At 37.6% G+C, this 12,022-nt stretch overlaps 1 protein-coding gene across 1 annotated transcript in view; it reads right to left on the reverse strand.

Moving 5' to 3' along the window:
* Positions 1-12,022, reverse strand: part of USH2A (usherin) — a 417,498-nt gene that overhangs the window by 221,179 nt on the left and 184,297 nt on the right. The window contains exon 30 of the mRNA XM_084512774.1: positions 11,479-11,664. Coding sequence (XP_084368900.1) covers positions 11,479-11,664 — 186 coding nt within the window. The remainder of the gene's footprint in view (positions 1-11,478; positions 11,665-12,022) is intronic.

The raw sequence follows: 12,022 nt of genomic DNA on the forward strand, positions 1-12,022 counted from the left end.
TGGATTGGGCTGTTTGGTTGTGGTTTTTACTTTTGACAAAGTAGAAAGGTTTTATATGAGGCATCTGCAATGCAACAGAGTGTACATTACTCAGGTAGGTTTGTGAAGGACAGTGAGAATTTGAAAAATAAAACAGATCAACCTTTTTGCAACAAGAGGTACCTGTTAAATATATATATATATATTCAGCAAAGGCAGCAACTGAAAAAATATTTTATCTCATAATTAACATACTTCCTTCACATGCACACTTGTACTATTTTCTCTCAACAAAGAAACAGATGTGTGGCATAGGTAGGCAATAGAAAGTACACAGATTTTATTTACATACTTCAGCAAACTACTTTTTTCTCAGCTGCCAACCTATCTGTTTGGCCAGCATCCACTGTAATCTGTTCTCCTTCATTATGTTAATCTGTGGGCGGAAAGATTTCTGTCATCTTCAAATCGCTTGTACAGCAATGGTAAACACCTTGGCCTGTCTGTAATTGGACAGGTGTCTGCATTGGTGTCACCCGGCTTTTAATTCAATTAAAGAACTGGCGGCTCTGCTCTCATTACCCACTCATTTCCTCTGCACTTTGAGTCAGCCAGTGAAATTTACACTCGGTGCCTGACTATCTTAGAGCACAAAGTCAGCAGTCCCATAGCAAAGATCATCACTGATACAACGTGAATTAATTTATAGTACAGCAAAGTAATTTTTGCAGTAAAAAACAGCCTATAATCCAATGAAGATAGCTGACAGCTTTTAAAAAGTTTTCCAAACTCCTCAACTTGCTCACATGCAGACTGGCATCTCCTGTCTATACCCATTAACTGATGATCTGATAAAGAGTCCATCAGGCTTTCCAAAAGTAGATGCTAACAAAGCAAAATTTGGCCACAACTACATTTGCATACATTCTAGCAATGTTAACAGAAGAGAGGTAGATAAATTGTCACTTTGATCAGGAAATAGAATTAGAGGGACCATCAATATTTAAGAAGAGGGTCAGCCTCCCACATTTGGGATAAGAGTCCCATTCATTCCATCTGCCACTACAGAGCAGCTGAATCCATCCAGACTTAAAATTTACACCATAGACAATGTTCCAAGCCTTAAAGTCTACACAGGGAATCAGAGACAGTAAATCATTCTAACACACCACTCCTATCTGCCCACTCAAAGAACCTTTGGAAATAAATTAAAGTTCTAACACAGACATTTTGACACAGTGACCCCATGAAACTGAATAATGTCATTTGTTAAATATGAATGTAAAGTTAACAGTCTAAAAGAGTGATCTGGAATCACACCTAGAACATTAAGACCACTTTATATGCAAAACTAGTATTTAATTTTCTATACTTTTATTTAAATGATCTTTAATTATTTGCAATATTTAAAGTTGAGGTTTAGAGTTCTGTCAGATTAAAAATGCTAGGTTCTTTCTTGTGGATAAGGGATAAAAATATTGACATGGGCAGTAGAAGAGGGTAAACAATGAATTTATGGTAAAACAGACATTTTGACTAGTCATAATTAGTTGCCTCTTTATAACCAATCCATGTATCATTATAATGCATACAGCATATAATAGTAAATATCAAGCTTCTTCCTTTCATTTCTCCATAAAACTGAGATTTCTTTTGTTCAGTACATCTAAAAGGGTAGTCTCATATATTTAGACAGTTCTGCCACAACATTCTGGCAGATTTTGAGTGGAAAAAAATAGAGTTTCTCATCAAGGAAAAAAAAAAATACTGCTAAGGTATAATGGCTAATATTCTGTTCTCAAACACTGAAAAATAGATTCAAAGGCCATTACTGTGTTTTAATAATTTCATCATATAGTTAAAAGATCATTATAAAAGCAGTTGTTTCGCTGCCCTGATCCGTCATCCTGCTTTTTCAGAAAGTTACCAGCAGGTCTTCAGAGACAACACGTTTATGACAACTTACAGAGTTTCTATTCCACATAACAAATTTTTAAAGATATATAAATTGAGGTGAGCTTTTAAAAACACATTTAGTGAAGGAGCCTTTCCATAAAACAAAATTAACCTCTCCCCCCCAACTTACACAAAAATGTTATTGAGTATTCAGTTTTACAGTTGCAACACAAATACTAAAGTTGTCTTCTTTTCATCCAAATAATAATAATAATAAAATACATTCGGTTACGATGGTGAAAGAGTAACATTTTGAAGTTAGTTTTGTTTGTCTGTTTTTTACAGGTAAATATAGGTAATTTTAATTATAACCACTCACTACTTTCATATGAACCATGAAAAGTCAGTTCTGTTTCTGAATATTAAGATTCCCAAAGTCAACCACAGAGCTTACCCACACAAGTTCCATTTGTTTCACACGCTGAGTGCATTTTTTGCCAGAGGGATTCTTTGCCAGATTTTTTCATTGGTTCCTCTCTAACACTCTACTTCAAAAGTACACAATATGAAATATGATTTTTGAAGTACACAATATGAAATTGAAACAACACTTGACCTTATAGGTGGATCTTAATGTCTTTTTAAGGTGTTAAAAAAAAATAATAATTACCAAATCCGTTCTCCCCAAACCTAAACACTATTTAGCCAACTTGAATGCCTGAGGTTGTACAGCATCTGTCTTACAAAGTCACTTGTGTGTCGAGATGCATCATTGCCACAGTACACTTAATCACAGTCCACTGACCAGAAAAGGAAGTCCTCAACTGACTTTGTGTTTTTGACAGATTGTAGCAAAAACTGTTTAAGTACATGTGTCTTCTACATATGCATCTCTGAACTGAAAGCCTGTGCACATCAATCTGTCGCATACATCTGCATTTTTAAAGCATCTTCTACCATAAGCATAGTTTGAGTCATAAAATTCTGAAGAATTATTGAACAAGAGGACACCTCTTACAACTCTTTGCCTTATAAGAACAATAAAAGGTTATTTTGGTTACTGGATTTCTCTGGGTTGGAAGACCTTTCTTCCCAACAGAACAAGATCATAATCAGCCAAGCACAAGCTCCACTGGCCTTGAGGATGCAGTTCAGATTGCAACGTTTCGAGGAAGTCTGTTACATTTTTCACAACACACAGCAACTCTTTGGCTCCTTTAATTTGCACAAAGCCATAGCCCAACAGTCCCATTTTGCACCAGACATTACTTAGACACAAAGAGAATAGGTTCTGTAATATCTCATCACTCTATTTCTCTTGATCTTTTCAGATAACACTGTTGTTGCTATTTCTCTACCGTATGATTGATTTTAAAAGTTTGCAGAGAAGGAAAGAGTCTTATATTTTTGCAAGACTGAGTATATCTATAAAAAAAAAAGATATTAAAAATCTTTTCCTTCCTCACAAACATTAAGAAGTTGATTTCTTTTTTCTTAATAAAAGTACTGGTATGTAGCTAAGTGTTGATGTAATTTTGATAAAATGTTCAGGTTTATTTAATCAGATGATTTACATTTTGTATGAATAAATTTATACAACAGCATTGGACTGTAAACAAGATTTATTTAGGTCTAAACTCAATCAAGTTAGAACATTTATTAATTCATGTTTTAAAATGCATATATTGAAAAATATGCTGCTAGTCTGCTAAAGCCTGCTAAATGAAAGGAAATAAGAGTTTATACTCTGACGCTCTGATTTAGAGTAACTTCACACTGATTTAGAGTCACTATGTGCTCAAGCATCATCTAACAATTGACAGGAACCTAATGGGCATCAGCAGACCCATTGGCTACCCTGTGTTACATTGGCTGCAGCAGTCAGAAGGATCGGAGCAACAGCTGATGTGCAGCTGCCGTTCTACTCATTTGTCTCCTTCCACTGAGAGAGACTTGTGTCTGTGTGGGTGAGACAGAGAGACCAAATCTCCTTACAGCGCACAGGGATAAAACACACTGGCAAAAAGCATCTCATTCCTAGTCATTACAAGGATCTGGGTACATGGCACCCTTTTGTTAGAAGGATGCATACTGTGTTCCAAATCTGACATACCATGGCATGGCAACATACCAAGTGCACCATCATTCTTCTGGTGGTGGGAAGTATGTAGATGTTTTCTATCAGGTATCCCTGCTTCTGACCAAAAGTTACTTCTAAGAAACCATGATAAAGACAAAGAATTTAGCTGAAAATGACAAACCTTTTGTATTTAAACCTGGTTCAAGCAATTGAAATATAACATCAGCTCTCGAAAACAATACCTTCAATAAAAAATTCCAGCTTTTATTACTTTAAATGTAGTATCCAATTTTAGTTGTAAGTAAATACTAAACAACGTTAGTACTTGGTGACTCTTTGTGTCTCCCTAGAGTGCTTTATGACATTACAATATTGAACCTGGAATACATATTTCAGAATCCTCTTTATTACTCTGGCCCTATATGCACTTACATTAGACAGTTTGCAATTCTTTTCTGCAAATTTACAAAAATTTCACTAACTGAAGCATGAGAGCGCTTTGAGTGCAAAACATTTGTGCAAACAAAGAGATTACAAGTAAGCTGAAGTGCAAGAAAGCAATATCCAAGTAATTCATTAATGGTTTTGTGTAGTAAACTATATGGTTTTGGTAAATCACTTACAGGCCTGTAGAACCCTGAAGATGAATGCATTTTTCAGGAGTCATCAGGCAGCAAACTTTCATTTTAAGTCCACCTAAATAATATTCTGATGTACCGTTTCCAAAAACATAATTTACAGAGATATTTGTTTTGAAAAACAAAGCAAAACGTGTGTATGTGTATGCAGAGAAGTGACAGCCTTTGTGAAACCTGTTCCATGGGGCTGTGTCCCCTCAGTGCAGCACTATCTGGCATGTGCTCTGTGGCTGATTTGGCTGTTGGTACCCTGTCCTTCCATGCTGACCATTGCCCCAGGTCTTGTGGGACCCTGTGCCCACCACTGTAGGGCCTGGCCCTGGGGCTGTCCCCCACCACCTCCTGACTTTCAAACCCTACAGGAGGCGGTGGTCAGGGTGACCCTGCAAGTGACTCCAAAACCCACTGCCCCAAGCCTCTCAGCAAAGCTTTGTGGGGTTTGGCAGGCAGACACAGCTGCTCTCCACTGCTTGCTCAGGCCTGGCAGAGCTCTTCCTCCTCAATTCAGCTAGAGGGAGCTCTCCCCTGGCAGTGTTTCTCTGAATAATATAGTTCCTCTCTGAATAGTTCCAGGCTATCAGTGAGCTTTCCTTCACGTACTCGTGAGCCCAGGCCTACCAGTCGCTGGCAGGAGGCCTGACTTCCTGTTCTGAGAGGAGAACCAGCTAACCACTCTAACTATATCAAACCACCAAATTAACTTTTCCTGAGATAGTCATCTACCAAACACTAAAGTCTAAAATATAAAACAGTAAACATAAGCACATGTCAGGGAATGTAAAGAAAAGTATTTGGAGGGAAAATCGTAAACAATTTTCTCATCATCACATGTGCAGCCACAATTTCAGAGCTTGGAAAAAAGGAAAAAAATACAATAACCATATGAAATTAAAAAAGAAGTCTGTAGTGAGGAAAAAAAGGTCTGTGATTTTTTTTTTTTTTTTTTTTTTTCTGGATATCTTTCTTACTATATGCAACTTTCACTACAGTTCTTCATTGCAGAGTGTCCAGAGAAGGGTACCAAGATGGTGAAGGGCCTAGAGGGGAAGACATATGAGGAGCAGCTGAGGTCACTTGGCCTGTTCAGCCTGGAAAAGAGGAGGCTGAGGGGAGACCTCGCTGTGGCCTACAGCTTCCTCACAAAGGGAGTGGGAGGGGCAGGCGCCGATCTGTTCTCTTTAGTGACCAGTGATAGTACCCACAGGAATGGTGTCAAGCTGTGACAGGAGAGATTCAGGCTGGATATCAGGATGGATATCAGGAAAAGGTTCTTCACTGAGAGGGTTGTTGCACACTAGAACAGGCTCCCCAGGAGCGTAGTCATGACACCAAGCCTGTCTGAATTTAAGAAGCATTTGAACTGTGCTCTTAGTCATATGGTCTGAATTTTTGGGTAGACCTGTGTGGAGCCAGGAGTTGGACTCAATGGTCCTTATGGGTCCCTTCTAACTCAGGATATTCTCTAATTCTATGATTGCCTGTCACTGTGAGGTGGCAAAAAAAAACTTGCAGATCTCCTGAATTCTATGATGACACTGATTTGAATGGTAAAAGGTATTTCTCTTATGTGCTTGACAATGGAAAATATTTTGCTAGAATGAGTAAATGCAAAAGGCCATATCCTATCTGAAGGTTGTCTAAAGAAGGAACCATTTGTGAAAACAGAATATACAGCGCATGATACAGAGTACATGAGGATGCTAATTTAAGCACTGAGAGTCAAGAAGAACTCAAAGAGAAGTTTAGAGGAGTTATTTCTCATGAGCTGTTTTCCATGTCACACAGTGGGGTGTTTATGTGTATTTTGAGAATTAATAAAGATGAGAAATGATCACCTTGCTGGATTAATTTTGTGGTAGTTAAACTGCTAAGACACACCAGACAAACCTTAAGGCTGAGTAATAATCCCCTCTTCATTCTCCCCTAGATGTAATGAGACACTGTAGGAAAGTGGATGAACAGAAAGCACTCTAAACTTTCCCACAGCTGAAGCCAGTTAGTAACTGTCTCACAAAACTAGATGTTTAAATCAGCTTTTGAAAGCTATCTTCTCTGCCTAAGCACAAGAGGCAACTTGCAGCCAGCCATAGCAGAAACCACTGAAATAAAGGATTGTATTAAAAGAAAGATGAAATTGGTGCAGAATCAGTAGAGGGTTTGCTTTGACTTACTGATTTTCCTAATTGATATACCAACCTGATAGACTTCTTCAATGAGTTGAATAAATTCATGAATGAGGAAGTGGATGTTATCTTGATTTTACAGCTTTTGGCACTGTCTCCCATAACATCCTCATAGACAAGTCAACAAAGTACAGGTAAGTCAACAGTGAAGTGGATTGAAAGCTGGTTGGGTAGCTGGACCTGTTATGATCAGTGGCATAAAATCCAGTTGGAGGCAAGTCAGTTGCAGTGTTCACCAGGGGTGGATACTGGGACCTAGATCGTTCAATGTCTTCATTAATGACCTTAATGATGAGGAAGAGTGTACCTTCAGCAAGTCTGCAGACATTATAAAAGAGCCACTAAGATGACTAAAAGACTGGAGCACACCTCTTATGAAGAAAGGCTGAGTGAACTGGGACTGTTAAGTCTAGAAAGGAAAAAGCTCAGGTGTTATTGTGTATAAATACCTGATGAGAGGGAATGAAGGAGGAACCAGCCACTTCTCAGTAGTGTTCAATGACAGGACAAGAGTCAATGGGCACAAACTGAAAGAGAAAACTTCATCTGAATGCAAGAATTTTTTTATTTATTTATTTTTTTTTTACTTGGAAGATGGTCAGGCACTGGAACAAATTGCCCAGAAAGGTTGTGAACCCTCCAACTGTTGAGATTTTCAGAACAAAACTGGACACAGTCCTGATAAACCTGCTACAGCAGCTGACCCTGCTTCAGCTGGGGGCATGGGCTGGATGTGCTCAAGAGGTCCTACTCAAATCCGATGATGGTGTGATTCCACAATATTCTGGATTCCAAAGAAAATTAGAAGCATAAGATACCCATTGTCCACATATAAATAGTGTGTCTAAAGCTTCTTTCATTTGTTTATATACCGATTCTAATTAATATTCTGAATTTTGATAGCAGCATAGTAATGGCATTTGGAATGCACTGGAACACAGAGTAAAGCAACTTTCAAAGTAAAAAAAATTCTTGTTGCAATGACCTTGTACTTTTATTACTCTGCTTAGTGTGGGTGGCCACATGCGTAACATTTCAACATTATTACATGTTTTTTCTCAAGACAAGATGGGCTAGCATGGTATTCCTGGAACCCCAAGAATTTACACTCTAACTTGACAATCTAACTTGAAGCAATCTAGAATATAACTCCTGAACAATGTGTTGATATGTACTGCCTTACACAGTAAACTTTTGGTTCAACAGTCAGTCCTCATTTCAAGGATTTAAATCTGCTGAATATTCCTTTCTTGAATAAATGTAAATAGTTTGTGATTTTGAAGATGAAAAGGTTTTGAAGGATTTTGGTTCCTGAGGAGTTTTATGCTTCTTGAGAAATAGGCTTTTGGGACAGTGATATTATGCTCATTTGAAGGCATGCTTTAGTTTATTTATTATATTTAGCTCAGCTTTTCTTCTTGGCAGAGGTACAACAGGTTCTTCTGAATTTGACACACATGGGACAGCCTTCTAGAGGATAGGTAATACTATTAATAATTTTTTGTTACTGTGCTCCAGCTATGTCTCTGAACCCTGCTGCACAGAACAGATCATAGTAATGTTAAAAAGAATTTACAGTCTCAGTATAAAACAAAATATATCAGATGGTTATAAAAAGGTGCAGGGAAAGAAAATAAGATAGAGTAAGATAGAGAGGGCTTGACTGTGCCCTCACATAACTTTGCTATCAGTAGCTTAAATGTTGTCTAGGCTTAACAGTGAATGAAAACCTGAAGGAAGGAGTAGAGAAACACAAGAGTTTCTTCACTAGTGATACTACCAAGTTCTGTAGTGCTTTTCTCTCTCCTTTTTCTTTAGCCCAGCTGTTGAGACTACTGTAGCATCTTCTTGTGGAATTCAACAAAGGAATTTCTAAAGAAATAGTCCCTGAAATTAGGGAGAAAATTAAATACAATCTTCCAGGGAAACTCAAAAAAATAAGCAAAAGCAGTATCTCCTGCTGGGGTTCTGTTTGTATGTTAAATTTTGATAAACAGGATTCAGCAGGGAAAATCAAGCCTTTTCTTGTGATTTAAGGCACCCGATTCTCCCTTCTGAAACATTGTAAGGAGCTGGTAATGTAAAATATGGTCACGTGATGAAGAAAGGCTATTCAATTGCATTTAAACTTACTTGAGATATACTATTAGCAAATGTTATTTTCAGAAAATTAAAATCTGTTAAATTAAATTCTGTCTGTTACCTGAAAATTGAGGTTCTGAACAGAAGGGATTTTTCCAAAGTCATTTTGTTTCAAAATATGAGATGTAAATAAAAATTTAAAGTTGCAACTGAAAATTCTCCAAAACATCAGGAGTCTTCCTGATCTATCACTTTGCTTGTGCTTTGTGGAATGTTGTTGCATTCAATGCTCAGGGACCTCTAAAGGAAGCTACACTGAACACTTGACATCATAAGCAACTCCAGCAATACCAAATAGCAAAGTACTCAGTATGGTTTGAAGGCATGAAAATTGAGATAGGAGAGGGAGAACTGCTGTGTACAATATCTGAAAGATTTGTGTTGTCTAAGGAAAAAGTTACTTTCTTTAAATGTGTGATGACCTCTGTGCTATGAAACAGAAGAGGTGGAACCATGTTGCAGACTGTGCAGCATTTTCTTTGAACTTTTTGAACTTTTTTTTTTTTTTTTTTTTTTTTTTTTAACTTTTAACTGTGGGTTAAGGGGGAAGGCCAATGAGTCAGATGTCCTGGTGGGCCTCTGTTACAGACTGCCTAATCAGGCTGAAAAGTCAGCTGAAATATTCTACAAACAGCTGGGAGAAGTCTCACAATTGCTAGCCCTTTGTTCCCATGGGAGATTTCAACTTAATGAGATGTCTGATGGAAATACATGTACAACACAGCAAAGAGGAAACAGACTAGGAGCTTTCTAGAATGTGTAGAAGATAACCTCCTGACAGAGCTGGTGAAGGAGCCAATGGGAAATGGTGTCCTGCTCGACCTTTAGCTTGCAAATAGAGAAGGACTTGTGCGTATCATGAAGTTTGGAGGCTGTCTTGGGCACATTGATCATGAATTAATAGTTTTTGATTCTTGGAAAAGTAAGGAGGACGGTTAGTAGAACTATCATCCTGGACTTCCAGAGGGCAGACTTCAGCCTGTTAAGGAGACTAGTTGGCACAGTCCCTTGGGAAGCAGTCCTGAAGGGCAAAGGAGTCCAGGAAAGCTGGACACTCTTCAAGAAAGAAATCTTAAAGGTACAGGAGCAGGCCATCCCCACATGCTGAAAGATAAGCCAGCATGGAAGAAGACCATCCTGGCTGAACAGAGACCTGGGGCTAGAGCTCAGGAAGAAAAAGAGGGTTTTTGACCTTTGGAAGAAGGAGAAGGCCACTTTAATATAAAGAGAAATCTTATCCTTCTGCTTCCTGAAAGCTGCATGCTGATACCTCTTACCTGTCCAGCCCAGTGTAGACTTTCTCATAACCCTAACATGCAATCATGGCATAATACTGACAAGAATTAAACTAAATTTCAAACATCAGTTGTTCATAAGCCATCTAATTCATATGCTTAGAATATCCAACATAGATAAAGAGTATTCAAACAAAAAGCTTCATCAAACAAATCAGAGTATGAAAGCCCATGCAGTTTTGGTATTGTAGCACATTACTCACAAATAGTCAAAAGAGCTTTCAAACCGAAGAAGATAAAATATGTTCATGCTTGCTCTTGAAAATTTATATCTACATTATAGCAGAGAAACAACACAAAACATACATATTTATGTAAAAACACTAAGCACATATTACCTGGGCTTCAGGAAAGCAGCAGTAATATACTGCCAGAGGGTTAAGGCACTTTTTGCAGTTGTTTTATTCCCTGATGCCAAGCCACATCAAAGCATCAGCTTTGAGTATTATGTCATTAGCAAGTTTTTATTTTTTATAAATTATATAATTAATTTTACAGAGTATATGTAGTGAAAGTAAGTGTAAATAAGAAAATAAGACTCTTCTGCCAGGAAGAAATGTCCCAAAATGTTCTCTTTGTAGTGGACAAAGAGTTTACTGTTTCTAAAAATGTCTGCCTCCTACAGGTAAAAAAAACAAGACACCAGAAAGCACACCTCATGTGCAGTGGTTCATACAGCTTCTGTTCACAACCCACAGTTCAATGGTGACCAAATCCAATAAACCCAATGACATAAATTCCTTCATTCCATAATAACCTACCTCCACTTCCCAGTATTAGCAAGCAAAGCATCTGATTACCATACATAAATGCATGCTAGTTCCCACTGAAATCAGTTAGGTTGACATGGTCAAATTTAGGCAAGTATATCAAGTGCTTTGGTCTGTCAGGTCAAACAGAATCTTATGGGACTCAGGTTTAAAGTTCACATAGGTGAACTGGATGTAAAATGAGGGGAGAAAGAAACATCATGTATAGTAAGTAAAAACAAACAGTAAATATTCCCCTCCAAAATTATCACTGGGTTGGGAAAAAAATAGCTTAAAAAAGAATATTTGTAGTGTTTGAGATGTATTTCTGTTGTTCCTTGAAGTCAGTACATAGCTATGTATGCAGATGCTGACAACACATACCTCCCATCCAAATATTATATATAACCTGTATACATGAAAATAGACAAGTAATACTTCATAGCTCAACAAAAGGAGGTATAAACATGCTATGTTATTAGATGTGCCTAGAAAGTGGTACTTGACAACATTTACCTGTGAGCATAGTAGTGTCAGCAAGCTCAGCACTAGTGATGGGTACATTGGGACCATCCTCTTCATATGCTTTCAAAATGTACTTCTCAATTACACCTATGACCCCAGCAGGTTTGTCCCAGGTGACCTCAATGCTGTAACCATTTATACTGTGAACTCTTGAGGGAGTTGGCACATTTTGTGGAACTGCGGAAGGATAAAATAGAAAATAGAGAAAATGGCAGTTCTAAGGAGACTATTGCCCCTATTCTTCACTTTTAATGGCTGCAGTAAATCAGACTCAACCATTAGCATAAATACAATTTATTAGAGTTGTAACTTTTCAGCATTGATTTAATATGACTGCACATCTTGAGCTATTCAGTTTAAGCTATATTTCAAAACCATCAAAACTCCATCTACATAGCATTCCTTCTCATCTTGTTGAGGTTTTCCAAAAACATTTAATGTATCAAATATATTTAAGCATCACTCAAAAAGAGGATTTGGATTGTATATAGCTAACAAATGCAGGTTTTATAATCATGCAACTGAATGAAGCAAG

The sequence above is a fragment of the Aythya ferina genome, assembly GCF_964211825.1.
Source record: "Aythya ferina genome assembly, chromosome: 3".
Lineage (NCBI taxonomy): Eukaryota > Metazoa > Chordata > Aves > Anseriformes > Anatidae > Aythya > Aythya ferina.